Source organism: Lissotriton helveticus, chromosome 5_1 (assembly GCF_964261635.1).
Source record: "Lissotriton helveticus chromosome 5_1, aLisHel1.1, whole genome shotgun sequence".
Lineage (NCBI taxonomy): Eukaryota > Metazoa > Chordata > Amphibia > Caudata > Salamandridae > Lissotriton > Lissotriton helveticus.
Genome location: NC_136065.1, coordinates 350,394,304 through 350,409,922, shown reverse-complemented (window position 1 = coordinate 350,409,922; position 15,619 = coordinate 350,394,304). Strand labels below are relative to the sequence as shown.

At 43.2% G+C, this 15,619-nt stretch overlaps 1 protein-coding gene across 2 annotated transcripts in view; it reads left to right on the top strand.

Moving 5' to 3' along the window:
• The window catches only part of PANK4 (pantothenate kinase 4 (inactive)), a 483,727-nt gene that overhangs the window by 250,916 nt on the left and 217,192 nt on the right, over positions 1-15,619 (top strand). For both annotated transcript variants that reach the window (XM_078642473.1, XM_078642474.1), the window contains exon 9: positions 13,733-13,833. In XM_078642473.1, the coding sequence (XP_078498599.1) occupies positions 13,733-13,833 (101 nt within the window). The remainder of the gene's footprint in view (positions 1-13,732; positions 13,834-15,619) is intronic.

Genomic DNA, 15,619 nt, shown 5'->3' with positions numbered 1-15,619 from the left:
AGTTCTGCGCGTTGGAATTTCCAAGGCGGCAGTCGCTCGGAGACGCTTTTCGTCGCGAGTGGAGTTGCGGTCTGTTGTACGCCTTTCCGCCTATACCACTTCTGCCCAGAGTGCTGAAGAAGATCAAGCGCGACCGGGCCCAAGTCATCCTTGTGGCTCCGGACTGGGCACGAAGGTACTGGTATCCAGAGCTACTCAGTATGTCAGTCTATCCCCCGGTTCGTCTGCCTCTTCAGGAGGACCTTCTGTCGCAGCAGCAGGGGACGGTCCTCCACCTGAACCTGTCCAGTCTCCACCTCCATGCTTGGAGATTGAGCGGCGACAGTTGAGGCCATTTGACTTGCCTCCTGAAGTCTGTAATATCATTGTGGCAGCCAGGCGTCCCTCCACAAAATCGGTATACGCCTGCAGGTGGAATACATTTGTGGCATGGTGCACAGCAAAGGCTTTGAGCCACTTCACAACTGTCCTCTCCGCCTTCTTACTCTGAAGACTGCTTTCCTGGTTGCCATCACCTCTGCCAGGAGAGTGAGTGAGCTCTAGGCTCTTTCTTCCAAACCTCCTTTCCTTTCTGTCCATCCGGACAAGGTTGTGTTGCGGACAAGGCCCTCTTTCCTGCCCAAGGTAGTCACGGCCTTCCACATCGGGCAGTCTATCACCTTGCCTACCTTCTTTCCGCCACCGCATCCCTCTAAAGAGGAAGAGCGGCTCCACCGTCTGGACCCAAAACGTGCGCTCTCTTACTATCTGGATCGCACACGCCAGTTCCGGGTGGATGACTAACTCTTTGTTGGTTACGTGGGCGCTAAGAAGAGAAAGGCGGTGCACAAGCGGACCATCTCCCGGTGGATCATCTTGTGTATCCAGGCCTGTTACTCCTTGGCTAAAAAGGAGCCCCCTGTTGGATTGCGGTCCAAAAAGGAGCCCCCTGTTGGATTGCGGGCTCATTCCACTCGGGCCACGGCGACTACAACTGCCCTGGGCCGGGGAGTGCCCTTACAGGACATTTGCCAGGCATCTACGTCGGCCTCGCTGCACACGTTTGCAAGACACTATTGCCTGGACAGTCAAGTCCGGAGGGATGGCTTCTTTGGCCATTCCGTCCTTCAGGACTTTCTGATATGATTATTGGTTCGCAGACCCACCACCGGGGTTGGTATTGCTGGGGTATCTATTCTAAGGTAAGGAATCTATCACTAACGTGTCTCTTTCAGATGCACAAGTTACTACTTGTGTAACGATATATCTGTAAGAGACATTAGTTAGTGATAGATTCCTTACCGACCCACCTATCCTCCCCGTTCTGCGAACCGATATCTAGGGGTTAAGGTCATCCCCTTTCAGGGCCCTAGTTTCAATGGCACCAGTGTTTGTTTTTAACATGGCTCTGCGTTTCTGGCGCGGAAAAGCTGTGTCTAAGAACTGACGTCAGCACGCGGAGGCGGCGTCTAAGTACTCTGACGTCATCACGGCGCCGACGACGGGCGCGGAGCCACAGACGACGCCTACCGACGCGCAAGGGTACTGCTACGCAAAAAATTTCCGGATCCAGTCTGACGCCTGGGGATACTCTAAGGTAAGGAATCTATCACTAACTAATGTCTCTTACAGATATATCGTTACACAAGTAGTAACTTGTGCTCCAGAGAGAGATTGACTCCTGATAAGTGTGACTCCGGTTTTGGGAGCTGTAGAGAAAATGTCCCACAGGGATGGCTCTGAACCAATTTTTTCTCTAACATCATCTTTCTTTCATAGATGCGTAGCCTTTTGACTTAATTTGTTTTCAGGCTCTGTAGACTTGGCAGAGACATAAATGTAATACAATAGTATTTGTGTCCTCTCTAAATAGCACACAGATGACCATGGGCCAGAGGTATCAAAGGGTTGTACTCCATCTGTCTATGGGAAAATGTGTTCGTACGTTTGGCCCCATATTTTGTTATTTATTCTATGGGATGCATGATAGAGAGTCTTTGCGGACAGCTTTATCATCTAATGCATATTCTACACAATACATTTAGTAAAGATCTACTGCAGAAATGAGACTTTCCGGTTGTCTTTTTCGAGACTAGTTTCTTTTTGGGCAAGATTATCTTCTCGGCTTCTGAGATCTCTCCTCGTGGTCTATCCTTGGACGGCAGGTCTGGTTAGATTTCTAGTACACTTCACTGATCAATTGATTTGAATCCATTCAGCACCATGGAGGAAAGGACTCGTAAAGTGATGGTTTGAAAGAGTGATATTTTTCAGATGACTTTCCACAAATGTATTGGTTGTTTACTTCCTTGAGGATTGTGATATGTGGAGGATTTTGTCTTGGGAAACTTAGACATGCAGAGAAGATTTTGTTTCCCTTGAAATGGGTGATTTACCCATATTATGCATGAAGTCCAACAGAAGCATTTAGTGCTTCTTTTTGTTCACAAGGTTAAAAATAGGAGGAGTTCTTGAAATTGAAAAGGGTGACTAAACCTGACCCTCATCTGCACAGATGTAGTCGATTGCGCTCATATCTTTGAGACTGTAGAGCAATCCTCAGAGTGCATTTTGTATTGATGACCCTGTCTAACACTGCTACACCTCAGCCCCCTGACCACTCTCCTGGGCCTTCATTCTCAAATTTCTTTTCTTTCTTTACCCTTTTAATCAGACTGGTCATACTCTCTCTGATAGCTCTCACTGTATTCTCTTGTTCATGACTCATCCACCTCTGTCTCTGGGAGCGTTGTAAAAAACAGTTAAAAACTTTGGGTTACCTACGATTTTATGTATCTATTTGAAACCTTTTGATAGTGTGGTAGGGCTGGGAGTGTATTGGTGCGCTTTACATTAAAGCAGCTTATTTGATCAGTTACATGAACAACCGTCCACAGTCTGTTATGGGAAGACTGGTTTGGAGAAATTTGGTGGTTAAAAGAGGTGTTTCCTGTTGGCAAATTAAAAGTTGAGAAGCTTTACTGATGGAGCAGAACATAACCTTAAAAATTAATGGAGAACATGAAGTCAGAAGAATAGGATAGGGGGAGATCCAAGACAATTGACAAGCCCAAGAAATGTTTAGAAAGGTAGGTCTTGAGACGCTTACTAATGATGGGGAGAGAGAGATGTTGACTTTCACAGTTCTGGTAGGAGATGGTTCCGTGCTGAGGTGCCTATCTGTAAGGATTGCTTGTGGGCTTTTTCAACATTGCTCGCAAACTCTACTCTAAACTCTTGATCTTATCCTTAGTCTCATGATCTTGAATGAGGTTGTCAATTCAAACTTCTATTTGAGTCAGAGAAGCAACTTAATCTATAATATCTGTTGAACAAATAATAGAAGATGACCTCAAGTTTGGCTCCTTTGAGTGGTAAACTGCTAAATAATTCCAATGTGGAACCACAAGTTCTGATGGCACAGCCCACCTATTCAACCACCTTTACAGCCTCTGGAGTCCCCTTCCCCACTGACAATTCTTGGGCAAGTCTCTTGGCTTCTTGTTGTATTAGAATCTGAGGTTCTGGAAAACTCACCCAACACCTTTAAGCCACTACAATGTCCATAAAATATTTTGCCCTTTGTCTGAAACCTTGTCTTCCATTCTAGGAAATGAACAGCAAAAAGACCCCCTTGTCTCATTTGAGGAGGAAAGAGGAGAATGACCCAACTTGATTAAAGCAGCTAGGACAACCTTAATAAGAATTTACCTCCCCCCTCGTCACATCATGGGAAAATAGACTGACACTTTTTGTCTGTGTGAGGGTAAAAGAAATAATTAAAGCCTGTTTAAAGACATAATTTCCTATGTTGTGAATATTCCAATCTTCGAACATATTTGGGAGTAAAGCTGTTTTGCCCAACGTGAAATATACTGTCCCTTTTCGTAGTCGTTTTCCAACTAGACGCAAAAGCTGAGGCAGTCCTAAAAGAGATGGAAGTCAACCATCTTATGTCTATTCATGACTGGCCCAATTCAGGCCTTAGTCAATTACCTAATGGAGTAGTCCTCCATCGAGGTTGGCTAATTAGCACCAATTTCAGAAATCCAACAGGGGCATTCAGTAAAACAGAGAACTGATATTTTCAAATAACTTGATGAGGCTTTGCAGATAATAAAAACAAATACTGAAACTTCATCTCTGTGCTTACATCTCAGAAGAGGAGATTCTCTGCCGGTTATATTGGACATCATATTTTTAGGAGTCCATCTTCAAAAACTGTCCTTGTTTTAATCAAGCAGGTGAATTTCATCTACCTTACAAATAGTAATAGGGAGATAATTATGGTGGATTCTTCTTCTTACTATAGTTTTCTCTATAAATTCTGGTACTTTCAGGTCTCTCCAACCATAAATGAAGTGCCTTTGTCATCTGAACAAATATGAGAACATTGAAAATGGGTAATTTAGAAGATGTTGGAATGGGACGATTATCTGTTGACATTCGACCTAAAGGTTTCATATTTTCATATTCAAATGCATCAAAAACATCTTATGCTTATGATAAGTGGTAAGCAAGCACTGTCAGTTCTGAGGGCTCCTTAACTTAGAATATTTTCGCCTGGTGTGAGGCTGGTCCTGAATTTCTGATCAGGAAAGTTTGAACTACACCGGATGTGGCCAAATCAAAGTATAATAGTATAAAAGGGCTCCACTAGCTCACCAGTGTCTGTTCCTGTTTTTGACCAAAACATCGGGTCCGAAGCTCTCTTGGTGCTTCAACAACAAGATTCCTCACCTTTTTGACCACATCGGATCAGATGTCTTGGGAAGATTTAAGCCATGTCACAAATGTTGCAGGAAACTATCCTTGTCACCTGCATGTGATGTCTAGGCTCGGAACGTGACACCACAGCCTGAGACTCCTGTTCACTGGTTCTCCTGGAAACCATCATGGAGTTGGAAGTTATGCTATTTTTGGCCACATCCTTCAGGGCTACCCCGGAAACGTTCCTCTTCACAGTCTGGTAGGTCACTTGATCGATAACTAGCTCCCAGAAGATCTTTCCACAAAATAAAAAGAGGCACATGAAGGCGATAAATGTTGCAGCTTTCTGGTGGACTAATTGGATTCAGTGGCATAGGAAGGGGGGTGCGGTGGGTGCCTGTCAGCCCCGAGTGTCATCACTGAGGGGGTGAGGGGGTGACAGAATGGCAAAAATGTGTGTTTTAAACACATGTTTTTGCCATTTTGTCAAGCCGGGGTGACGAGAAATTTTCTGCACCGGGTTCCACCTGAGCGTGCTACGCCACTGATTAGACTAGTCCCTCCACTATTCCCCGAGGCTGAACTCTTACTCATCATTGGCGAAAACCTAACATAAAGAAGAATACGTTGCAGTTCCAGGCTACATCATCTTAACTATGCAGCTTGAGTCCTTCAGGAAGCTGTACTGGATGTGTTCAGGATTGGTCTGGTACCCTGTAGCCACTTCCCAAGGGTCAACCCTAACCTGTCTGCCTGTAGACTCTGGCGGCTCTAACCTCAATGCTTTCAAACTTCCACATGCTTTATATGCAGTGCACATGAAGAAATCAAAGTGGTTACCTTTTCTGTTGGTGTCTCCTCTGATGACCGTACAGATGCCACATTTTGTACTGACAACTGCATCATGCATTGTTAGGATAGTGCTAGCATTGTGCCAGCTTTACTGTGACAGCCACATGTTATGTTAAAAGAATTGGTATAGCACACGTACACCATACGGTTTCATGGCGCTTACAGTAGAGGTGATCCGCCTCTCATAAGATCGTTCATTTGTAGGCCTGAGAGAACAGCCAGGTTTTATATTGCCTCCTAAAATAAGAGTAGCATGAAGAAGATCTAATGTTGAAAGGGATTGCATTCCAAAAAGAGGGGGACCAATACAACAAAGCGGGATCCACCAGTTCTTTTCCGCTTGAAGGAGGGAATGGCTTACAGATACTGGTGGGAGAAACGAAGGGCCCGGACAGGAACATGCCTCTGAATAAGATTGGAGATAAATTCCGGGCATGTGCCATGAAGTGATTTGAATATCAGGCATTGCATTGAATGCGCAGCGTTGGGTTACTGGAAGCCAGTGCAGTTTCCTCATAAGGGGAGTGACCCTGTACCATCTTGGCTGATAAGTAAGTCTTGCTGCCTGATTTTGCACCAGTTACAGTCTTCTCACTAAGTACCCTGGAAGGCCAAAGTAAGTGTAGTTGGCATAGTCGAGGTGTGAAATTACCAGGGACGGAATAGCTCTAATGACCGCTTCTGTTGTAAGGAATCTACAGATTTTCCTGATCTTACGGAGTTGAACAAAACAGGTAGAGACTGCTCTTCCGATCTGGGTTTTCATTGAGAGGTCCCTATCGATTGTGACACCAAGGCTCTTGGCTGAAGGAGAGGGGAGTGGAGACATCCCCAACTCTACTGGCAAGACGTTCGAAGTCCAAGGGTTTTCGAGAGCCACTGGTTAGGATCAGCTCTGTTTTATCAGGATTTAATTTTAAGTGATTTTTATTTATCCAATTGCGGCTGTGTAACCTAGTTTTCTGAAAATTCAAAATGGAGGCAGGAGTATGATCAATGGTGAAGATCAGTTGCAGATCATCTGCATAGTTGAAGATGCTCACCTTGCCTTCCCCCAAGGACTGAATAAGGGGAAGGAGATACAGATTGAACAGGTGTGGAGGCAGGAGGGAATGTCCATGTACTCCATACTTAGATCACTGGCTGGTTAAAAAAAAAAGGAGTCCCCATTGCTTGTAGAAGGATTCCCCCAGTGTACCATGAATCTCTTCCACAACTTGAATTTTACTATCGAGGCCCAAAAATCAGATCTCACTTCTAGTCAGAGACTCACTTTCGCCAGAGTAGTGTGAAACATGAGCGCTTTTCTTTCTCCTTTGAGGGTAATCAATTTTTGGGAGAGAATTCAGATGTCTGATGTGGACACATCACATTTCTGCACATCCTGCTTGTGCTGGGCTTCATGACCTTGTGCATCTTATTTATACCACATAGCTGATAATGGTCCTCCAGTGGTGCCCGAGAAAGCAGTGGCTCCAACAGTGTCTTGCATCAGGGGCAGATCCTCCAACTAGTCCATCCGGATCTGCACTGGTGATTTGCACCCCTTCAACCGTTTGAGGGGGGTGCACCTTAATCCCACCTCAGATAGAGGCAACTATGGTCACAGAAACCTGTTAGCTAGGCTTGGGTGCCCATCTGGATGAAATAATAGTGCAAGACATTTCCTCTGTGTCTTGCCGCATCAGTACTGGAGCTGCATACGATCACCTTGCCATTAAGGCATTCATCCCTTCCTTCTAAAGGAGCACAGATCCGATTCTGTCAAACGCCACCACCAGTGTGCGTTATAGCAATAGACAGGGTGAATAGGGTTGTGCACCCATTGTGTAGAGACGATTCGCCTGTTGCAGTGGGTGCTTCTTTGAAAGACAAAAACGTGCAAATCTGATTTATTGCTTTTGTAGTCAGTAATGATTTACTAAGAGTATTTGTTCATCAATGTTTGCACTAATATCGACTGTAAGGGTAACCAGAATTTTTTTTGAACTTCGGGGTTTCTTAACGCAATAGTTTTGGTCTCTATTTTTAAGCCGGGTGCATTCGGTTAGACTCCAGGTACCCAGCAACCATGAACAATTAATTGACCTGTACAGTACTCTGAAGTAACTGTAAGGACATGCACACTAAAGTATAAAGCTCCTAATACATAAGTCTAAGTTCTTTCCCAATCAACAAGTCACATGCAATCGAAGACTCATCTCACTAACCAACCCTGCACAGGACACTTGTCATTCCAGATGAGAAGCCCATTGCAACTCACTTTCCAATGGAAAAATTATTGTAAACTCAATTGTGTGATTAGTGTTTTTGACTAACAGTAGGGGCAGCACACCCAAGGAGTCAAAGAATTCATGTGCAACTTTATGTAGGTAGCTGGCTGCTTAAAGGAAGTTACATTTCAGCAGCCCCAGAGCTGCATATACGAACTGAATAACAGATTAAGGGATCACTTTGTGTAGAAATAGATGCAGTAAATGTCTTGGCAACTTCCAGAGCTCAAAAACACATTATTCTTTGCCAGACTTCTGCATCAGACAGTCGGGACTTTCATCATGGACTTACATAAGACTGATCCATGAACGACTGAAACATAAATGAACACAGCCACACGGAGAATGGGAGGATCAAATGGTTGTGTATTACAAGGTTGTAAAGTATAAGTACACACAATTTAACTGGAAGCAGAGACTTTACAGATACAGCCCAGAATGTAATCATCGCTACAAGTATTTCACACAAGGAAAGGACATCACTTATGAACACCCTTAATGCAAAGGTTTAGTAGAATTAAACGGAAACTGTTCAAGGTGCCATTGTGGTCTAGCTGAAGACCTTACTCCTTAGAGAATCTTTTCAGTTTAGGCGACATATGGAGGGAATAGTGGTCCTGGAGTTTTAGAGACCATAACTTATTAATGTTTTCCCTAAGGGAAGAATACATTTGACCCTATATTGAGATTAGAGCAGGAAACTTTGAGTTGGACTATTGCGCACAACATCCACATGGCAGCAGCTCCCCTTCTTAGAGAATGCAGCATTTTGGCACACTGCAGACAGACAGTCACATGAACTGGAGTTACATTTGCCACAATCAAGGACATCCTTTATTGATTGATTTCTCAAAAAAGAAAAAACTTAACATGAGAAAACTTTGGATTTTGGGGGACACACCCTATCTCTGGGCTGTTTCCTGTGAGTGAGTTGGAAATGGATCTTTGTGTGTGCCTTTCCTCCACACTGTTCTTGTACAAGTGATCAACCAATGCGTGACCTCTCACAAGACACTAATTCTGGTGGCTCACATAAAAGCCAAGCAACCATGGTTGTCCCAGCCATGTCTGTGGCACAGTATCAGAAGTTACCCATTCCATACTTGCTTAAAAGGCTGAAAGATAATTGCTTCATCTGGAACCACACTTTGAACTTGGCAGTGTCTCTCCTGAAGTCTTTGTCTACAGTTACTTGAAAGACTATGAACATTCTAATAGAGTAACGTACACCTACTATGTGTAACCGTGAACAGGTGTCATTCAAGCTTATTTTGACCTATATACTAAATTTAATTGGCAATCACATGAATTATGCATCTGTTAAAGTATGTAATGTAATGTAATGGTCCATTTGTATGGCGCAAACTGTCACTCCCAGGAGCATCATGGCGCTGAAACCAAGGCCAGAGATGAAAATTCAGAAATCTGGTTTGCTGCTAATAGTCAGAGGGGGGCTATTAGATCAGAGTTTTGCAAAGAGTCCGATGCGGTGAAAATCCAAGTTTTTAGGGCTTTCCTGAAATGGAACTTGAAGGTGATCTGGCGAAGCAGTGGAAGAAGTATGTTCCATGCCTTTGAGCTCAACACTGTAAGTGACTTTCCTCCCTTCGTTGCCAGTCTGAAAGCAGGTATTTTTAGCAGATTGGCCTTTGATGATCTTAAAGTTCGGGATGGAATGTATCGCTTAAAGCATGAGTGAAGATATTGAGGGCCCACGGAGTGGAAAGCCCTAAAAGTGATGAGGAGGACCTTAAAAAGAACGCGTTTGTGAATTGGCAGCCAATGAAGTGTGTTTAGATCCACTGATGCAGATTACTTCCTTGGCCACCTCAGTAATAATCGTGCTGCAGCATGCTCGACCATTGGTAGCCTATGCAAGACTGACTTATTGGTCCCTGCATAGAGGCAATTACAGTAGTCTAGCCTCAATGCAATAAGGGCTACGGCTACTGTTTGCCTTGCTGAAAAGGGAATCTGGTCTAAGAATCTCTTTAAAGTTTTTATAATGTGGGAACAAGTTCCAGCAACAGCCAGCAATTGCTGTTTAAATGACAGAGTGGTGTCAAATTTAATTCCCAAAATCCTAACCACATTTACTGTGTTTGGAGGAGGGGTGGTATTGGCTGGCCACCAACATTCGGGTGAAAAAAAGTGTTCTTGGCCCAGGGGTACAATTTCAGTTTTTTCAGAATTACACTTACGGTGGTTTGCATTCATCCAACTGAAAGTTGCAGTAAGGCATTTGCAGAGATTTTCTTCTGCCTGTGTGGTGCTATTCTCCAGTACCAGGATAAGCTGCGTATCATCCGCATATGAGTTGGTATCATCATTGATACCATTGGCTTCTAGATTTCCTTAACTGTAACGTACTCAAACAATCTAGTGTTCTGCCTACCAGCGATTCATGTATTCCTCTAATACAGAGGTATTCAATCTGTGGATCGCGACCCCCACTGGGGCCGTGGAGTCACGGGAAGGGGTTTGAGCATTCCCGGGCCTCACTTCTGCCTGGACACTGGAAAAAAAAATTCCCAGACAGCTCGTTATGAAATTAAAATACTAAAAGCTGCAATGCCATTCTGGCAGTGTTCTCTTGTGATGCGATACCGGAGCTGATCAGACAACTAAACAAGATTTCCTTCCTGGATGCCTGCTTGCCTGAAAGGAATGGAAATATTCTACGAGTTAGCGCGCTTCTGATTGTAAATATATTTACACCGCGATTACTATCCCAGAGGACGTGTTGAAGGCCAGTAAGGAGCAAGAAAAACAAGCATTTGCAAAGCAATTGTTCTCGCAATTACCAACTGTAGCAGCTCTTAGAGTTTGAAAATGATTTGCTGTGGGAATTGGGGACGTTTATGGTTGTCGAGATGAGGAGTACTAGGTTCCAGAAACATTTGTCGGGAGGGGGTCCTCATGCCTACAAAATAATAGAATAACTGATATGAAGCAGGAGTGACAAAGTGTTGTGTGGTAGGCTGAGAAGGGGCCCTCTGTATCACAGCTGACGCTTAATAGTCTGGGTTCATAAATGCAACATACCCACTCCACGGTGGCAGCTCCAACAAGCCCGGGTGTTACGTGCTCGCTAAAATGAAATTTAAAAAAAGCACACGAGTGGAAAGAGAAAGCAGCAGCTGCAGTATCACGTCTAGCGAGTGGTGTGCAATGTATGCGCACCCTGACGAGAGAGGAAAGCCAGATGGCGCCTCTGCTCGTCATTGAGCGCGTAACCGCACGCTCTATGCCACCCAAAAAGCTGTAGTCAGCTTTTTAAAGCCCATTCAATAAATGTCTCGCCAGGACAGCGCAGGCGCTGGCTCAGGCGAGACCTAAAAACGGGCAAATATCTTGTGGAAGCTTTTCAGTTATGCTATTGACTGGTAAAATATTACACTCCAACCCAAGGCAACATTCTGCTCAAAACATAAGTACATATTTAGCAGTTCTGTGGTATGTAAATGTAAATCCATATTTGTAAAGCGCAAACTACTCACCCTTACGGGTCTCAAGGCGCTGGGGTCCTTTGTGGAAATTAAGTGAGCTATTGCCCAGAGTCACATGGTGCTGAGCTGAGCTGGAGCCGGGTATCGAACTGTGAGCCCTGTGCTCCGAAGTCAGCTGCGCTAGCCGCTGCACCACACCTTTCTCTCACTGCCATATGTGTACTGGCTGTTTTGCCATCAGTCTGTTCTTTTGCAAGCTCATATTGCCTGACTGTTTTGCGCAGTGCTAAATTTAAACTTACACAATTTAACATTTGCATAGGGACTTTTTATTCCCTGCTAAAATTAACATTTTCCCCAGTTCCTCCTGTGCTGCTGCCTCAGCTGATTTCCATAGTACACTATGGGATTGCCCATCTTTAGAAATTTCCTGGTTTGATTTACTGAGCAGATTAATGAATGTTACTGGGTTAGCTAGCTTTGGCTCTTAGGAGGCCTTAAGATGTTTTAACAGGCCTAAAAAGAACAAAGTGGCATGCTGCTTTCTAGATATTCCCTTATTGGTATCCAAACGAGCGATAACTGATATGGAAAGCACGGCTCCTCCTGTGTATGAGACCTGACACTAAGCTGCTGTAACTTGGACAGAAGCTGAGAGTAAGGGCCGACCCTACATAGAGAGGAGGCCAGAGGCCTAAGGAAGCACCGATTTGCCAGGGATTGGATGCCTTGATGTCAAACCTTAAGGATGTCCCCAAAGATGACACACTGCTACCATAGAACCCCTAGTTCCACCCTGCATTAAACTCAGGCAGTACATGGGTGTCCGATTCGGGATTCTGAAGTAATAGGTTGGTAAGCAATAACTCTTTATAGATGTCCAGACCCTGCTCTTTTAATCTATACTGTTATATTTGATCTTTCTATCCTCCTGCACCCCCATTTTATGCCGAGGCTAGCCTCCCTTAAACCACACACTCTCCACTCACCTCCCACATAGTAGTGATCAAAATCACCATGGTGGCTCCCTGATCCCACTGCATTCAGAGCTTATACCCATACTCCAACTCTGGATAGGTTAGGTGTGTTCTCTGTTGTTGATTGCAGTGATGATACAGAGGGTCCATTCCCTTTTAACGTAAGTTACCTATGGTCAAGTATGCATAACAAGAACCCTCCTCCTGCGGCCTCCCCTTGCGAAACGATTTAGACTGTTATTGAGGACCTTGATAATTGAATCAGTGCTACTTATGTTAGTCTACCCAAATGTACAATATACTATTGTGCTTTGAATTGTTTGTATGATTATTGGAAATGCCAATAAAGATGGCTTTCAATAAAAACAAAAATCTGTCTCTTAACCAAAAGTTATAATGCAAATATTGTTAAAGCATTCATTTACTACTGCGTTTATTTCTCACCTTCCTTTCTAGGGCCAATTCTTTGATAGAGTTGATATGCAGTAAGCAAATCTAGAATAAGTTTGCACTTAGGAAGAAACGAACTAGCTGTAATAATAGTTTTGCCATGAGATGTGATTTCATATTTGCTTGCAACCCTCTTGCCGCCCCATTTAAAAAGCCTAGGACAGAAAATCAAACCTTTGTGTCTAAGATCAAAACATACTAACCATACTACACCTTACTGACCAAGTCATCATTTGAGACAGATATTTTGTCAGCAAGTCTGTTTCGACACCTGTTCAGGAATTTAGATTTCTAAACAGGATGGCGATGCAGTGAAACATCATTCCCTTGAACAGTAAGTCATGTGCTCCAAAATCGAGGTTTATACTTGCAACTGCGGATATGGAAGAGACGCATTTTCATGTCCTAAAAAAATCTCTGTCTCGACGATGAACAAACATTGCTATCTGGTTTTGGCCCTGCTATTAGGCCTGGGGTTCACACTTTCAATATTCCGCAAATGCATGCTCCTGGGGGCTACCTCAGTAGATTCAGCCGGAGGGGGTGGTTCCCATCTATGCTTTTCTTAAGCGAGTGGTATGTATGTATGTAATTGAGACACAAGCCTCTTCGGAGTGTATTTACGTTCTGATACTTTCAAGCAATAGCATGTGTACTACAGTGAAATCCAAACAGCATCTTCAGCTAAGGCAATGCCTTTAAGGTAAACTGTCAAAATGTACACCATAAACAGATTTCGCGTAGTCCAGCTTGGGAAAGAGGTTTTAGCCTTAATAAATATGCTTGTAGTGAGATAACAAATTGTAGATTACATAGCTCATGATGCCCTTTTCTCGGACTAATCTACAAATAGATGTCACTGGCTGTCAGCTAAACTCTGGTTTATCCATAACTTGAAAGCTAACTGTGTCAAACCAGATCTGCTACTTTGATGTTCTAGAAACCAATCCTCCATGGTAAATAGTAATTGTTGAATTGCTTTACCACAGTGTATGCTGCATCTGCCTTTCATTAAAACAGTGTTCATTTCTTTTCTGTTTAGATCCCAACCAGTACAGCTGGGGTGAGAATTATGCGGGCAGTTCTGGTCTTATGAGCACCTCTCCTGATATCTACCCAATGCAGCGTGCGCGGAGTGGCACAGTAAGTCTTACTTGGTGACCAAAACCCCCCCCCCGCCCATAATAACAAGGTCATAGTGAATAGGAAAGTAAATATGACAGATTGCCTTCTTCATATATTAAAAATACCAAAAGAGATTGTTTAGAAACATTCTTATAAGAACTTTCATTATATATCTATGCTTCAGACAGACTTACTGCGGCACATATGCCTATCGCAGTGCAAAGGTTGTTAAATTCCCAAAGCAGGGGTCGCTCCGGCTTTGCTCTACAGTTGTTCTCTGTACATAATTGGAGCCAGTCGCTGCTGGTGGGGCCTACTTGCATTCATGTTTTGGGACTGGCACTTATTTTACCACAACAGACTGATTCAGAAGAAGATGGAGCAAAACACAAAAGGGGGAAAGTGGGATCAAAACCTTGAAAGAGTGACATGAAGGTCAGTGTCATTTGGTGAATTAAAGAGGCATCAAGTGGAATCAAGACTAAGAGTTCTTGTATTTTATCACCCTGACCTTTTGATAGTGCATTGCAAGTAATGCAAAAACAGCCTGCAAGTATTCATACTAAGGAAGGGATTTGCCTTTTGAAGGATCAGAACTTCGACCTCAATCAGTTGGGGTATGTAATGCTAATATACTTACATTTTGGTATTACATTTATATAGCTTTCTCAGTTCAAGTGAATGGAAGCAAGAGCATGTGATAAAAACAAACCTATAGATAGGTGCGAATGCGTAGATGCTAGGCTCTTCACGGGGGAGACTGTAAGATGGTCTTGGCATAACCTTCAGTGTGCCAGCTTCACAACCACACTTACTAGAATGGTCCAGCTAAAATGTGCAGTGTACAAAACAGGACAACATGAAGGAGAATCATTTAAAATGGGTGTAAGTGGGCAAGCATGTATTAAAATATAATTAATTAAATGTAACAGCCCATGTTAAGGCATTCATAGGCTTATGCATTTTCATACTATAGGTGTACGTATTAAGGCACATATGCAAGTGAGTTCTCTTTCTAAAACTCTAGACATAAGCATATGCTCAGCAAAACGGCATCATTAGGCCCTAAAAGTGACACTAACACAATACTCCCAAAGACAAGCATACCCAGGTCTGGCAAAAATATTTATACTGGCTTTATATTGTACTGTGTGTATAAACACAGCAAGGGAAGGCAACCGTTTCTAGGGAACTTTGGTGAGGTTCTCAAATATATAAACTTTTTTAAATAATTGAGGGCAAAGGATGCATTTAGAGGATAATTTATCAAATACATTTTCCCAAAAATGTTCTACATTTTACAGGAAATTTGGAAGCAGAATTAATTAACTGCTGCTATGCTTCAGAGTCTGCCTCATTGCCCTGGATCACTACTTCTTAAAAGTAGGAGATCATGAATGTTTGATTGAGAAAATTAACCACTTTTTATAGTGAACACTGTGTACAAAAGATAGAATACTTGTACAACATAAAAAAAGTTCTCTCAGTCTGATGCACTGTTGCCCAGTAGAACAAACAGGGCTTTCTCAATGTAGCGAAGTTGATTTGAACCTTGCACTGCGATTTCACTATAGCAACATCCATCAAGCACTCATCATGTGGCTCAATTACTCTTGTACTATGCATTGGTATGCCACTACTGAGAAATATGAATTGCTCTTCTAATTGACCTTTCTTGTGCAATAGTCAGAACTTGTCAACTACTGAGATTCCAAAAGAGCTTTCACGGAGCTGGCAAAGTTTAAAATTCTGTTGTTTAAATAAACCTTTTATATTTTTTATTATGATTTAGCGAAAATATTTA